The following is a 16,147-nucleotide window of genomic DNA, read 5'->3' on the forward strand; positions in this document are numbered from 1 at the left end:
GAGTAGAAGCCGGAAGAGGCGGGGCTGGATGGGGGCGGGTCTAACGGCCTGGGGATGGGCGGGGCGCTGGTGCTGAGCGGGCGGAGCTGCGGCTACCTGAGGAGGTCGGGCGGCGGGAGGTGAGGCGGCCTCGCGGCCGGGGGGGTTACGCCGTTAGCCCCGGGGGCAGGGGGTGGTCGCAGGGCGGCTAGAGGGCCCGGAACTGAGGGGGGCCTGACGGCAGGGCCGGTTCCGAGCGGGAGGGCGCGGAGACCCGCCGTCTCTGGGGAGCCTCAGGGCGACCCCTGCTCCTGCGCCCCCGGGGCCTCGCTCCCTGTGTCCCGTGTCCGGGCCGAGGCCGCTTGGCTGGAAACGGGCTAACCCGCTCCTCGGTAGCGGGCAGATCCCGGGCAGCGCCTCATGGCGCTGCCACCAGCCCGGGGCACGGGCCAGCGGGCTGGGCCCTGGGGCCACGGCTCAGGCACGGGGGGCTCCCCTCGCTCTCCCCTCCCTGGGCGCGTCCTGTCCGCACACCCCTGGCTGTCGGGGGCGGCGGCCCGACGCGGAGCTCAGAGCCGGGATCCCCGGGACGGCCATTGCCGTGTTCGGGCTGGTGTTCGAAACGGCGACAGCCTCCTGAGCCCTGCCTGGGGCAATGGCAGGAAACCTTGCGGGGAACCAGCTGTGTAACGTGGGCCGGGGGGTTGAGCAGACCAAGTCATCGGATCTAGCGCTTTGGGCTTTAGTATCGGCTCCATGGGCAAATCCCTTAGATAGAATTTGAGTGCTTAAAATTAGACACTGGAATGTAGGTTTAGACACCAAAATGAAATTATGAAAAGGCTTTGAAACTAACCCACCACTCCAATATGAGATAGGAATTGATTCCATTTTACAGCTGGAGAAACTGAGGCACAAAGGTGTTAGGGTCAGAAACTTCTAATGTGAGCACTTACTTTGCTGCCTGAAGGAGTGGCATTTAAATTCACTGTAACTCCTTACTTTTCTAATCTTTAAAATGATTATTATGCTCTAATAAATTTGTTAGTCTCTAAGGTGCCACAGGTACTCCTGTTCTTCTTTTTGCGGATACAGACTAACACGGCTGCTACTCTGAAACCTTTAAAATTACTATAATTTAAAATCTATTTTGCTGGACCTGCCTCAGGGGGGCCAGCTGTACAATTCGAGAACCAGTTTTCTAGAAAGACTTAATATCTTAATACGAGGATCCAATCCTTCTGAAAACCCTATAGGTGGTTTTAGGGACAACAGCTTATATGTTATCAGGTGTTACTGGAGACAGTCTTGATTCTCTTAATTGGGAGACAGTACTTTAGCAGAGTTAGAAAACATACAAATATTTTATGGAATATGAAATGCCCATGATTTTGGAATTGGGATGTTTGGAACTGAAACAATAAGCCAGTTTGGAACGATGCTTAATAATATACAGGGGCACCATTTAGTTGTTTGAGTGTGGTGTTTCTGAAGCCAAACCTAGTTTCCAATGTAGGACTAAAAATTAGGCAGGAGTAATTCTGAACCTTGCACCTGGAAATGAACTTTGGTTTGAAAGTATAACAAATACACTTTCAGCAGGGTATAAATAAATCTGTGTACAGTCTTGGAGTCCTATATTTCCATTTCCCTTATGTGGAGACCCCTGTTATTCAATTGGAACTTTTAGGCTCTAGGCTGCAAGTGAAATTGCAGTTATGGTTAAGAGTATATGTGTAAAATTTCTACACAAAAAATATAAAATGTGTAGTATTCTCACAGTGTGCGGAAGAGACATTTAATGAGCACACAGGCAATATTTTAAGAACTCTGTGATGTCTGCTAGGGAACTCACTGCAGATTTAATTTATCTGGGAAAAGTGTAAATAGGCACTATAGAAAATCCTTAAATTTGGGTTTGTCTACATATGAAAATTATTCCAGATTAAGGTAGGCTGTGAATTTAAAGCCCAATAACTATTCCTGAATAACATTATGTTTTGGTGTGGCTTAATCCAGTTCCAAAGAGGATTAAGCTAATTTGGAAAAAGGCATTCTTATTCTGGAATAACTACTGCATGTATAGATAAACCCTGAGACGATCGAGCGCTAATGAGAATTAGAAGCTCTCAGAGGGGTAGCCGTGTTAGTCTGGATCTGTAAAAAGCAACAGAGAGTCCTGTGGCACCTTAAAGACTAACAGATGTATTGGAGCATAAGCTTTTGTGGGTGAATGCCCACTTCGTCAGACGCATGTCACCCACGAAAGCTTATGCTCCAATACATCTGTTAGTCTTTAAGGTGCCACAGGACTCTTTGTTGCTTTTTAGACGGTCTCAGACTCCCAAACTGATAAATGCATTTTGCAGTGCCTATGGAAGCAAAACAGGGTCTCCAATGTCCTGGACTATGCTTTCAAATAAAAAATGAAATAACTTGCAAATGTATTTTATTCATGTTCATACTTTTAGGTTTAGAGGATTAAAAGGCATAAAGAGGAGCTTGTGATTCAAGAAAATATAGTAGAACCTCAGAGTTATGAACACCAGAGTTACGAGCTGACAGGTCAATCATGTACATACCTCATGTGGAACTGGAAGTACCCAGTCAGGCAGCAGAGACAAAACAAACAAATACTTGTACAGTATAGTACGACGTTAAACATAATATTCTAAAAAAAGGGAAAATTAAAAAAAAAAAGTTTGACAAGGTAAGGAAACTGTTTCTGTGCTTATTTCATTTAAATTAAGATACAGTAGTTAAAAGCAGCATTTTTCTCATGCACTGTAAAGTTTCAATGCTGTATGAAGTCAATGTTCAGTTGTAAAGTTATTTTGAAAGAACAACCATAATGTTTTGTTCAGAGTTATGAACAACCTTCGTTCCCGAGGTGTTTGTAACTGACATTCTAGTGCAGAGATTGGCAATGTTTGGCACTCTGCCTGCCAGGGTAAGCCCCCTGGCCGGCTGGGCCGGTTTGTTTACCTGCCGCTTCTGCAGGTTTGGCCGATCACAGCTCCCACTGGCCGTGGTTCGCTGCTCTAGGCCAATGGGGGCTGCGGGAAGCAGTGGCCAGCACTTCCCTGGGCCCACAAGGCTTCCTGCAGCCCCCATTGGCCTGGAGAGGTGAACTGCGGCCAGTTGGAGCTGCGATCGGCCGAACCTGCGGACGCGGCAGGTAAACAAACTGGCCCAGCCTGCCAGGGGGCTTACCCTGGTGGGCTGTGGGCTAAAGGTTTCCGATCCCTGTTCTAGTGTATCTGTCTTGAACTACTACATTTAGCTGTTTTATCACCAGAGTTTGTGTGTGTGACCCCCTGCCCTAACCGCCCCCCACTCTCGGGATCCCATCCCCTATCCAACTCCCCCCTGCTCCGTGTCCCCTGACTGCCCCAAGCCCTAGCCATACCCTGCCCTTTGACAGCCCCCTCGGGACTCCAACGCCTATCCAACTGATCCCTGTCCCCTGACTGCCCCCCAGAACCTCCTGTCCCTTCTTCAACTCTGCTCCCCACCCCCTTATCATTGCTGCTCAGAGCACCAGGACTGGCAGCCGTAAATAGTACACTGTAAGTAGCACATTCCTACGGGGAGCAATTTAATACACTACACCTCACTTAATGTTGTAGTTATGTTCCTGAAAAATGCAACTTTAAGTGAAACGATGTTAAACTAATCCAATTTTCCCATAAGATTTAATGTAAATGCGGGGGGGTTACGTTCCAAAGAAATTTTTTGGGGCAGACAAAAGGCATTATATAGTGTACAGTACTGTACCGTGGTGGGGAGGTGCCCCTGGTTTACCCCACATAGGCACAGCCCACTGCAGACAATGAGGCAGGCAAGGATGCTAGGAAGCACCTTGCGCAGCAGCAGCTTCCCACCAGAAGAACAGGTGCTGACTTTGCTGGGGGATGCCTCTTCCCACCCCCGCTCCACTCCAGGCCCGGCTCTTCCCACCCCCACGCCATCTCCTCCCCAGAACACGCCGCGTCCCCGCTCCTCCCCCTTCCTCTTGCTTCTCTCCAGCCTGCTTTGAAGGGGAGAGTGCCGCTTCTCTCTGGATGCAGGCTGCGCTGCTGCTGCTGCCCCTCCTGAGTCCTCTGGCTCGTGCTCGCAGGGCCGCATTCCAAAAGGGGCTTTAGAGCTGCAGGCCGGGGCCCCCTTAGCCCAGGGCCCTGTAGCCTCTAAAGCCCCTGCGTTCTGGGTGGCCCTGCCTGCTGGGGAGTGGGGGCGTGGCAGCTTCCCCACTTGCTCCCTCCTTCCCAGAAATCTTGGTGGGGGGGAAGGCTTTTGTTTGTGCTCTTTGTTTTGTTGGAGTTCGCTCTTGGGACTAAGAGGGATCAGACATCAATTCATGCTCTCCAAATCTTTCTGAACAAGTCTCTCATATTTCAAACTTGTAAGTAAACAGCCAGGCAAGGCGTGTTAGTTTTATCTTTGTTTTCTCAACTTGTAAATGTACCTTTTACTAGAGTGTTTACCTCTGGTTGCTGTAACTTTGAACCTAAGGCTAGAGAGGGGTCCTCTGGGCTCTTTAAGTTTGATTACCCTGTAAAGTTATTTTCCATCCTGATTTTACAGAGATGATTTTTACCTTTTTCTTTAATTAAAAGCCTTCTTTTTAAGAACCTGATTGATTTTCCCTGTTTTTTAGATCCAAGGAGGTTGGATCGTGATCCACCAGGAGTTGGTGGGAGAGAGGAGGGGGGATGGTTAATTTCTCCTTGTTTTAAGATCCAAGGGGTTTGGATCTGTATTCACCAGGGAATTGGTGAAGAGTCTCTCAAGGCTACCCAGGGAAGGGAATTAGCACATTGGGAGTGGTGGCAGCGGACCAGATCTAAGCTGGTAGTTAAGCTTAGAAGTTTTCATGCAGGCCCCCACATCTGTACCCTAAAGTTCAGAGTGGGGAAGGAGCCTTGACAACTCATGTTTTTAATGTAGTTATTTACATGTGTGATTCACTTTAAAGCCCACACATTCCCACGGGAGATGGTGGTAACGCTCTTCGTTTGCAAGGTTTGTAAGATGAAAGACCATCTTTTCTATGAAAAGAAATCAGTAGTGAGCCCCTGATTTAAACTGTTGTCTAAATGTAGGGAGTTTGATCCCTTCCCTCTGAAGTGAAAACTGGATTGTGAAGTTAATGCAATATTTTCTCATCTTCTGATATTCAGATCACTATGGCAACTGGAAGAAATGTGATGAGAGCTGTCAGAGTTTCTGAATTTGGTGGACCTGAAGTGCTTAAGCTCCTGTCAGATGTCTTATTGCCGAATCTGAAAGAAAATCAGGTGGAAATGATAGATGTAAACTAAGATAATTGCACTGAATGGTAATGACTTGAGTATGAATTGAGTGACCATCTTAATTCTGAATATGAGTAGGTTGAGCAGCATATACATAAATAAAACCACAGGTATCAGATTTAACTAATTAGTTTTGTTATTCTAATGCAGTCTACATATTGAATACAAAAGACTTTCCAAAATTTTCACATCCATACTAAGGGCTCTTTAATAGTCAAGTCAATTGCTTTAATAATACTAAGCTGTTGATGCAAAATTATGGTGATTGTAATGATATGTAACAAATAACATTTTCTCTTCAGGTCTTAATCAAAGTCCATGCATGTGGTGTAAACCCAGTGGAGACATATATTCGTTCTGGTACTCATGCTAGAAAACCAGCTTTACCTTACACTCCTGGCACAGATGTTGCTGGAGTAATTGAAGCTGTTGGGGAGCATGTAACTGTATTCAAGGTATTATATTCTGTTCCTTTTTTAATTGATTGCTTATGCTTTCCCTACATTATTGTTGCAGTACTTACTGCTATCTCTATAATTTATGGCCTGTCAGAATTTCCTCTGGGTTTTGGAGACCTCTAATTAGCCATGAAATGCATGCATCCGGGTCAAATTAGTGGCCCTATTCCTACAAGCGGCTCTGCAGGGCTGTCTCTTACACCCATACAGAGCCCCATAAAGATCTGTGGAGTTCAGCATCGGTGCAGGAGCCTGACTGCATGGTGCTGCTTGCAGGATTGGGGTTTTGTTTACGCAGTCTTGATCCAGAAACATTTTTGAAGCATTGTAGGTGTATTATAAATGTCAAGATTGCTGTAATTATTGTCATCATCGTCCTGGACTGACAGGAAGGACCCTGAGATTATTTTGCTGATATTTTTAATATTCAGACTTAAAATGAAGGGGAAAAAAATGAAAGGTGTATCTACTGATAACAATGTTTAAATACTCAGCTGCTGTCTCATGGTTATATTTCACCTGCTGCCCTTTGGTTAAACCATATCTTGGCTGTTAAAAGATAAATGTGTGTGGGGGTTTTTAATTGGCCTTCTCTTTTATTTCCTTACAGGTGAGTAAGATTCTTGACCAAAGACTAACAGCAGAATATGTATTGTTTAAAAACTGTATTGGGGTAGAGAGTTGGGATTCTCCTATTCTGAAGTCATATATGACAGTTATTGAGGAGACAAGAGCCTTGCTGGCCTGGAGATGGAAAATAAGGCAGAGGTGTTAACTTTAAAAATAAACAAAACACTTTTTGTTTCAGCAGATTGACAGCTCCATTTTCTTTGCTTTTAGTTTTTCATGTAAATTTTGGCATTTTGTGCTTAAACTGAAGGGAAAGAAGATGAGAGCAATAGTTGCAGACAAACAGCTTGAAAGGGCTGAATAGAGGAGCCAATCAGAATAGAGAGATTTGCATATTGATGGTATGTAAGAAATAGCCACATAGCAATTATGCAGATCTTGGCACTCTGGCTAATAATAGGTGTCAGCAAATCAAAGCGCAGGGATTTACATGCTATGCAGGTACTAAGATAATCATACAGTGATTTTGAAAGTCAGACACCCACAAGTGGTCAGAATGTACGGAACTGAGGAAAAATTGTACAAAACATGAAATTACCATGTTCTAAGAACTGGGATGTGCTATATGCAGCTCACAACCAGTGCCAAAGTAGTTGATACTCGGTAGCTGGCAGGGCTGGAAATAAGTGTTAAAACACCCTGTGTGTTGGGATGTGTATTATTCCCTGTTTCTCACACAGCCCACTTGGTGATTGGTGTGGAGGTTGTGATTTTATCCTGTTGAAGGACTCCCAACAATAACTATTACCAATAACTATTCCTGTTAAGAATGTATACTTCTCAGGCTTCAAAAACTGCTTAAGTGCTTTTCATAAGCTTGTAAAATGTTTCTAACATATTCCTTGTGGCGTCCAGCTGGATGAATTCAGGTTCATTAAGGATCACCTTAATCATGCAGTAGCTTTGTGTGTGACGATATAGAACCTAGGATGTAATCTGCGCACACACCTTTTGAAATCTGGATATACAAAATTGTGTTGCAAAGATTTCACTTCCTTGACTTTTATAAAATCCTTTCGGGAAGATAATTATATATAAAACTTTTACAGAAGTGTTACATAACAAACTTTGACTAAAGTACTTGGAACTTGTGTCTAAACCTTTTTTATTTTTTCCTGCCAGAAAGGTGACAGGGTTTTTACTAATGGTACCATCTCTGGTGGCTATGCAGATTATACAGTTGCTGCAGCTGACACAGTCTTCCCCTTGTCAGATAAATTAGACTTCAAGCAAGGTGCTGCCATTGGAATCCCCTATTTCACTGCTTACCGTGCACTCTTCCAAAAGTAAGATGCCACGCTCTGTATCTTCTGCTTTTGAAGACTTGAAATACAAACTATAGAGTAGACACGCCTTCCATAATAGCCAGTTACATGGCTTACCTTTTCAGGGCACACTGCAAGGCCTATTTTACCTCTCTCTTTCATAAAGAGATGGGAGACTTCTTAGGTAGGGTAGTGATGGGAGGAGGACTTTGGTGGGGATTCTGTTGGAGGGTTAAATTAAATGTGTGCTTACATTATTGTCAGAGGGTTGTGATCTGGAGGTGATTGACCGTCTTTCTTTTTAAGAATGTATTTTTAAGAGTGCATCTGGGGCACCCAGAACTGGGATGGGCACTCTATATAATAAAAAAGTATATACACTGAAAGAAATGAGTTGTTTGTTTTCCTCCTTCTACCCCTCTTTACTTCACCACTATCCCTAAGAAGGACTAGATAGGACTTGTTTCAGACATAATTTCTGCTTCTTGATTGAACCGAGGGGTTGCAGTTGCGTAACCTATCTTTCCATCACCTCTGTCTTCAGAAGATATTGGCAGAACTCCTACTAGCTCATCTATCTAAGTATTTAACCCTGCCAATCACCATGGTATTGATTCATAAATCTGTACTATAGTGATAGACAAGAGTGCCTTGTCAGCTAGGGGATAAGAGATCAGGACTGGGAATCCAGTCTAGATAAATGCGTAGAACAAAGCATTGGGCAATCTAGTTTATCCTTTGAAAAAGTATGTGTAGATTATTTTAAAACCTGGAAGACTAAAGTTGAAGAAAATGTTGTTTTGAATATTAGGCTGGTGTTAATACACACCTATACCAACCATGAAACTGGTACTCCCATTGTTGTAGCTTATATCTATATTTACATTCAGGAATGAGAGCTTTTAGAATTATTAAGAGATAAGAACCGATTCTCTTCTCTAATCCCAGAATGAATCAGGACTAACTCAGTGTAAAACTAAAGAGAGGAAAATTAGGCGCATTGAATGTGATCTAAAAAGATTTATATTTAATTCATATAACCTAACTACATCTTATGGCTAGACAATGCATAGGAGCTGCTCAAGTTATAATGTATTAAATAGTTCAATATCTGTCATTTTGTCTTCTAGAGGGCATGCCAAACCAGGGGAAACTGTGCTAGTCCATGGGGCAAGTGGAGGAGTAAGTATTTTGAAAAAACTTAAGTTAGCAAGTATTTTGTGTATCTATTTTTGTGATTGGTTCTAAGACAAATGGTTCTCGGTCATAAAGGCTCTTTACACTTAAAGTTAAATCCTATCATCCAAAATATAGCAGCCTGAAACTGCACAAATTACCACATATGGCCCCAAGTGCTGATGTCATATGAACTCAATTAGATCATATGTAGGGCATCCCATGGTGTAATCACAAAGTGGAGAACGGTCAGAAGCTGGGTCAGGAGCCATACAGCTAGTCTGCCTCAGAGAAAAGTTAAAGGAAAAGTTGTGTTTTGAAAAATTAGGCAAACTGTCCTTAGTTGTGCAAGAAATGCTCACTGGCTGGATGGGGACTTTCTGTGCTGTTTCTCACCCATTAACTGTAACCTAGCTAGAAAATGGGAGATATTGGAGGAGATAAAGTCCATTCAGGTATGAGATTAAGTTTTCCCAACTAGCTTCTGTATTTACAAAAGGCTAACCTTTGGCTCTGCTGAATAAACAAGAAGGCTGAGGTAGAGTAAGAGGGAATAGTTAAACTTTAAGTGGCCTCTATTTCCCCTTTCCAGTGGCTGTAAAAACTGTTGCGAGCTGGCCAAGTTTTGTTGAGTTACTCGGTTGGCTGCAAAAGGCTGATTATGAAAGTCTCACATGAGAGAAAACTCGGATCTCTTGTAATATACTAGACTAGAAGGATGTTCAGCAATATGTTTTTTCTTTATTTTCATAAATTGAGTTTTGATTTTCTGTTTCCACTTCTTTTATATGCTTCTGGGAACACACACATGTTTTTGCTTTACAATGACATGGTCCACAAATAAGATTATCCTCTATAGATTTGCAGACTGTTACAAAAACATTTGCAAGTGCAGTGAGAAGAGAGTAGGCAAAGAGACACAGACTATAGTGATAAGTGTGGATGTTTATGGTAGGTCTTTCATTGACATACGCTTCTACAATGATCCTTAAATCTTGCATTCTTTTCAGGTTGTTCATTGAACAACTTTTGGATGTTGAGATAATCTAGTCATGCCGTGTGTTAGTTTGAAATGTAAATGTCAAAGGTGACTTCAGTTTTTCAAATAGGTCAGTTGATAAGCCCCTGGCAAGAGTGATGGTCATGAGGATTTCTTATGGGGAAGGCAGTTTGTTTACTTTACATAACACTCCTGGGTGCAAGTTTCATTAGCAGAGCCATAAATGGCAGCAGATGGAATTCTGTTGGTAACAGAAATGGAATGAGGCAGTTTGCTACCAATAGCCGAGGAAGTCTCTGTCTCCAGGGCTGATCAGGATAGGTTGCAGAACCTGCCTTTGCAGGAGGAACCAGGTTGAGAGTAACCCCAAAAGAGAGGCAGAGTTTTGTGCATGCTTGTTCTTCGTTTCTCTTTTGCATTCTGCGCACCATGTAAGCAGTCAGTGTGAACCAGCTGAGACTGTGATGTGCCTCATGGACTTGAAGCCTGCCTGTCCTCCGGCACTAAGAAGACTTTACATCTGCTTGGCACTTATAAAACACCTCTCACCACCAACTGAAATATAAAGCAGGGATGAGAGGATGTGGTGGTAGGGAATGCAGATGTTTATTTGGCAGCATCAGTGTCTGACCAGGCTTCCAGTGGTTTTACTTGCTGCCTAAAAATGGAGGCTCATGTGCTTACTTCCCCCTCCAAAATCTGCTACTCTCTTAGGCTTCCCTGCTTGGGAGTTTTCTCTGGGGTCCTCACAATATCTGGCAACTACGCTTTGCAGGGCTTCCTTTGGCTTTCTGAAACCTGAGTGTGGTTTCTCAGGATTCAGCAGAAGGGGCAGTGAGACTAGGGAGTCTCGTCTGTTTGTGGTAATGTTGGGAGTCTGGGGAATGAGATCCTAAATGGACCTATTCTGCAGTTAAGAGTCAAGGTTGTGATACATTATGTGTGGTATATGGTGATCATGTTAGTAGTGTCTGTCGGTGGGAAGAAAAGATCATATATACTGTTACATGGCTTAACTTTTCACTTCCTTGGTTTTGTGTCAGGTGTGTTGTGTGCTCAGCACCTTTACTAGTACACAATGTGGTGTTTGTGTGTGTGAGAATGTAAATCAAAATACTGTTTCAGTTATGCTAGTGATTTGTTATGCATAAAAACATATTTTAAGTTAATTTGACATGTAAAGTACTGAGTCACTGATAGGAGATATTTATATTAAGAGTGGGAAAATAAATGGTAAAGGGAAATGTAATTCATTTTTCCAGGTTGGAATAGCAGCATGCCAGATTGCCAGAGCTTATGGTTTAAAGGTTTTAGGCACAGCTGGAACTGAAGAAGGAATGAACATAGTTTTGAGAAATGGAGCCCACAAAATGTTTAATCACAGAAAAGCTGATTACGTTGATAAGATTAAGGTAATTTACTACCAGATTGAAAGTTTCATAGATCTTTCACCCTCTTTCTCCTTCCATTAAAATATTCAAAATCCATTTTGGTTTTTATTAATTATCTTCCTTTTAATTGACTAGAAAATCTACTATAGATGGCAATCCTGTGATGGCAGCCAGATGAACTAGATAGATTTGTAACTTTTATGAAATGAAACATTTGGTAAACAGCTCTTTATATTTTTCTTTTGAACCAAGATTAGGGTTCCGTAGGGGTCTGCCATTTGAGCAAAATCTACACAACCTTTTAATTTCTGCTCAAAGGAGAATTGTTAATTTTAAAGATATGGATACCAAGAATATTAAATCATAACTAAGACTGCGATTCTTTCACGGAGGTCATGGATTCTGTGACTTTCTGCGACCTCCGTGACTTCCCACTGCTCGGGGGCCCAGTGTCCAGCCACACCAGCTGCTGCTGGAGCGACCTGGGGCCATCTCTCCGGCGGTCCTGCAGACCGCCCGAGCAGCAGTCCTGAGGGAGGCCCCAGAGAGCGACCGAGCAGTGGTCCCGGGGGTCGCCCCGAAGCCAGCCACACTGGCCTCTGCTCGGGCGGCCCCAGACAGCTGACTCTGGGGACCGCCGGAAAAACAGCCGGTGTGGTTGGCTCCAGGAACTGCCCAAGTAGTGGTCCTGGGGGTGCCCTGGGGACTGCCTGAGCAGCGGTCCCGGTGTGGCAGTCAACCCCCAGCACTGGAGCAGGCTGCCCCCTCTCTCTCCCCCAGCAGGGGCCCCCAGACCAGTGGGGCACCAGAAGTAGAGTTTTAGTCAGGGGTATTTTTGGTAAAAGTCATGGACAGGTCATGGGCTGTGAATTTTTATTTATTGCCCGTGACCTGTCCATGACTTTTACCAAAAATACTCATGACTAAATCTTAGCTTTAATCATAACTAGGGCTGTCAATTAATTGCAGTTAGCTCATGCAATTAACTCAAAAACATTAATCGCGATTAACCGCACTGTTAAACAATAGAATACCAATTGAAATTTATTAAATATTTTTGGATGTTTTCTACATTTTCAAATATATTGATTTCAATGACCACACAGAATACAAAGTGTATAGTACTCACTTTATATTTATTTTTTATTACAAATATTTGCACTGAAATAGAATCAAAACAAATAGTATTTTTCAATTCACCTAAGTACTGTATTGCAATTTCTTTATGATGAAAGTTCAACTTACAAATGTAGAATTATGTACCAAAAAAACCTGCATTCAAAAATAAAACAATGTAAAACTTTAGAGCCTAAAGTCCACTCAGTCCTCCTACTTGTTCAGCCAATTGCTCAGACAAACAAGTTTGGTTAAAATTTGCAGGAGATAATGCTGCCTGCTTCTTGTTTACAATGTCACCTGAAAGTGAGAACAGGCGTCACATGGCACTTTTGTAGTTCTGTCAGATATGCTAAACATTCGTATGCCCCTTCATTCTTCCGCTACCATTCCAGAGGACATGCTTCCATGCTGCTGATGCTCTGTGTAAAAAAAAAAAAAAAAAAAAAAAGTATTACATTTGTGACTGAACTCCTTGAGGGAGAATTTTATGTCTTCTGTTGTTTTACGTGCATTCTGCCATATATTTCACGTCCTAGCAGTCTCGGATGATGACCCAGCACATGTTTGTTTTAAGAACACTTTCATAGCAGATTTGACAAAGTGCAAAGAAAGTACCAATGTGAGATTTCTAACAATAGCTACAACACTCAACCCAAAGGTTTAAGAATCTGAAGTGCCTTCTAAAATCTGAGGGGGATGAGATGTGGAGCATGCTTTCAGAAGACTTAAAAGAGCAGCACTCAGATACAGAAACTACAGAACCCGAACCACCAAAAAAGAAAAATCAACCTTCTGCTGGTGGCATCTGACTCAGCGCATCTGACATGTAAATATCTTGCGGCGCTGGCTACAACAGTGCCATGTGAATGCCTGTTCTCACTTTCAGGTGACGTAAACCAGAAGTGGGCAGCATTATCTCCTGCAAATTATAACCAAACTTGTTTGTCTGAGCAATTGGCTGAAGTAGGACTGAGTGGACTTGCAGGTTCTAAAATTTTACATTGTTTAATTTTTGAAAGCAGCTCTTATTTTGGTACATAATTCTACATTTATAAGTTCAACTTTCATGATAGAGATTGTACTATAGTACTTGTATTAGCTGTGTTTCCTATTTGCTTTACTATCTCATGAAGGGAGGGAGCATTTAGAAACTGAGATCCCAGCAAGTCACAATATAATGAAGATAGACTTTCAGAATTGCATTAGATATGTCAGACTTAACATGTAGAAACCCCAGGTTACCTACAGCCTGTGAAATATACACAGACACCCAAATGTGAATTTTTCTCAGTTGGTTATCTCTTTTTATATTCTGTGTAGGAATTCAGTGATGTGCGGGGAGTTGATGTGATAATAGAAATGCTAGCTAATGTTAATCTCGCCACTGATTTACAACTACTGTCACCTGGAGGACGGGTGATGGTAAGTATTTTCTCTGTCATTGCCTTCAAATTAAGTTTATAATTCGTTGAAAAATGTTTGGATTAAGTGTCTCTTTTTTCTTTTCTTTTAAAACTTTTTTGTATCAGATCGTGGGGAGTAGAGGTCCAATTGAAATAAACCCCAGGGACACTATGATGAAAGAATCCAGCATAATAGGAGTTAGTCTATTTTGTGCAACTAAGGTAAGGCATTTTTAGTTCAAAGAATTTACTTAGAGGAGATATTCTAATAACTTATAAACTTTTAGTTTAAGCAAATTAAATGTTTAGCAAAATAGCATAGTTGGGTTTGATTTGAGGTGTAAGGGTACAATTTTATTAGATTATATAAATTTTATTTTTCTAAATGAACACGTAGAAGAATTATGATAAATCTCAGAAATGTAATAAAATGCATTTTAATTGTAAAACTTGGATTAAAACTTTGTATAAACATCTAATATACTTTAAAAGTGCACATGACTTACAGTAAATACTATCTTCACTATACAGAAGTTGATGCATGAATGTGAAACCGCGCTTCTTGCTGGTATAGAAGCTGGCTGGCTTAAACCTGTAGTTGGCCCTGAATATCCATTGGAAAAAGTTGCTAAGGCTCATGAACACCTCATTAACAGCCGTGGTGCTTTGGGAAAGATGGTACTCCTTATATGATAAGTCATGTAATAAAGTTTCTTTCCACTTATATTGTGGCTGTTCTAATTACACCCTTGCTTATATGGTTCATTTAGTATGTTTTACAAAACATAGAGTTGATCACAGATATTCTATAATAGCAAGTCTAATTTAGACAGGGAGGATGCCTTAAATGAAAATGCTTTATTATGTAATGGAAAGCAGAGTGCCAGATTTAAGCTTCTAAGTACTCTTTCCCCTCCTCCCTCCCGCCCCATCCCCCACCATTTGGCTGACCTGGAAATTGCATCTTTTTCCTTTCTGCGTTGGTCTTGTCACTGATCTCTGTTCTGTCCTTTCCAGGTTGGAATATTGTACAATGCGATACTTACTGCTTCCCTTGAATACTACAGGGAAGCTTTAGCTAGTGCAGAATGTGGCTTTCAGCCTGTCTTTTAAAGTGGAGTGACATATATGTGTAAGTAGGGCTCTGTGTGTTCTGTAGCCACAAAATATGTTGCTATTCACCATCTGCCACAGAAGTGTGCTTTAGAATCCAACCTTTGATTTTAAAATCATTAACTTTCTGGCCCTTATGGTTGCTAAGAGCCTCCCTGATGTAAATTGAATGTAAACAGGTGCAGCGTTGTATTCCTGAATCTGCCTCAAACAATATCCTGAGAGGTGTAATTGCCCAAATTATCCCAATGGGAGGATGACTCTGAAGCCCAGTGTCATCATTCATTATTTTACTACTGATCTCATTTTAGCAGAAATAGCCAGATAATGTGCTGATTCCTTGCTATTGAAAGGGAGGGCAATGAGGAGTTCAATCCTCTCCCTCTTTCTTTTGAATTTAAAGTCAGTTCCCTCATAATGGGAGGGAAAGAGGACCCGCCTCCCTCCTGGGTGCCAAGAATTCAAACTGTCATTTGCTAATCATCAGTCCCCTTCATGAATACAAAAATATGCAGCATATTGAAAATGTGACCACTCTATAAAACAAATGAATGTTCTATGAAATGAGGACCTCTGTACTGATTGTATTACTCTTCATATCTAATACAATAGAAATCTCAATTTTTCAATTTGTTAATCTGCAGCAGAAATTTGCGTTTGCCATACCAGAATGCTATAGAAACCAGTGGATCTTGCAGCAGAATCCAGGTCTAGCTTGCCTGCATTTTATAGTCCTATTTGAAGGTCATTTCATGAATGAATTTAATTTCTCTACCTTGTGGCCCAGGACAAGTACTAATAATCAAATATGGCTATTTTGGTTTAACTGCTAGTCAGTGTTCTTGGTTGGCAATATCAATAAACAGTAAACAAACCGTTATTCAAGTGTGGATTTGTTTTCGCTCGCTTACATTTTTGTTGTTTTCTGTTACCACATCCTGTATTTTATTAAACTAGTGAACAGAGCAAAGAGCGGTCCTCCCCATTCCTCCAGGACATGCCAACGATAATTTAATCATGATACGAGCACATGTTTTGGATCAATATACTCCTATCCTGGGGCTAGTCCACTAATGAAGTTGGTAGTACCATGTTGTCCGTACTCTCACTTTACATGCAAATATGAAATATTTTTGTCATTGGTTCTAAATAACAACAAATCTTGACATGGATTCAAACTGTATTATCTAGTTCTTGATATGCCAGAAGAGTCTTACTCTAAAAATCTGCACTATTTTCTAACATTTGGTGTGTAATCTGTTTTGAATTCCATAGGGGTAAATGTAGCAACAATTGTTTTA

General features: G+C 41.9%; 1 protein-coding gene across 2 annotated transcripts; it reads left to right on the top strand.

The window, feature by feature from the left end:
- Positions 1–35: 35 nt before the first annotated feature.
- CRYZ (crystallin zeta) lies at positions 36–15,726 on the top strand. Of its 2 annotated transcripts, none has more exons than XM_054036597.1 (9): positions 36–119; positions 5,160–5,276; positions 5,594–5,746; positions 7,502–7,665; positions 8,775–8,826; positions 11,083–11,232; positions 13,651–13,752; positions 13,860–13,955; positions 14,265–15,726. In XM_054036597.1, exons 2-9 carry the CDS (start codon positions 5,166–5,168, stop codon positions 14,424–14,426), a joined length of 990 nt encoding a protein of 329 aa, XP_053892572.1. In that variant the 5' UTR covers positions 36–119; positions 5,160–5,165; the 3' UTR covers positions 14,427–15,726. The 2 variants fall into 2 exon arrangements, with proteins under 2 accessions (XP_053892572.1, XP_053892573.1); XM_054036598.1 differs by lacking the exon at positions 36–119 and adding an exon at positions 2,451–2,689.
- The last annotated feature ends 421 nt before the right edge of the window (positions 15,727–16,147 follow it).

The sequence above is a fragment of the Malaclemys terrapin genome, chromosome 8, assembly GCF_027887155.1.
Source record: "Malaclemys terrapin pileata isolate rMalTer1 chromosome 8, rMalTer1.hap1, whole genome shotgun sequence".
Lineage (NCBI taxonomy): Eukaryota > Metazoa > Chordata > Testudines > Emydidae > Malaclemys > Malaclemys terrapin.

Excerpts from the sequence above, each read along its gene's own strand:
- CRYZ (XM_054036597.1), top strand. The coding sequence starts at position 5,166 with ATGGCAACTGGAAGAAATGTGATGAGAGCTGTCAGAGTTTCTGAATTT. Across the intron at positions 7,666-8,774 it reads TACCGTGCACTCTTCCAAAA|AGGGCATGCCAAACCAGGGG; the intron begins GTAAGATGCCAC and ends TTTGTCTTCTAG. Across the intron at positions 13,956-14,264 it reads GTCTATTTTGTGCAACTAAG|AAGTTGATGCATGAATGTGA; the intron begins GTAAGGCATTTT and ends TTCACTATACAG.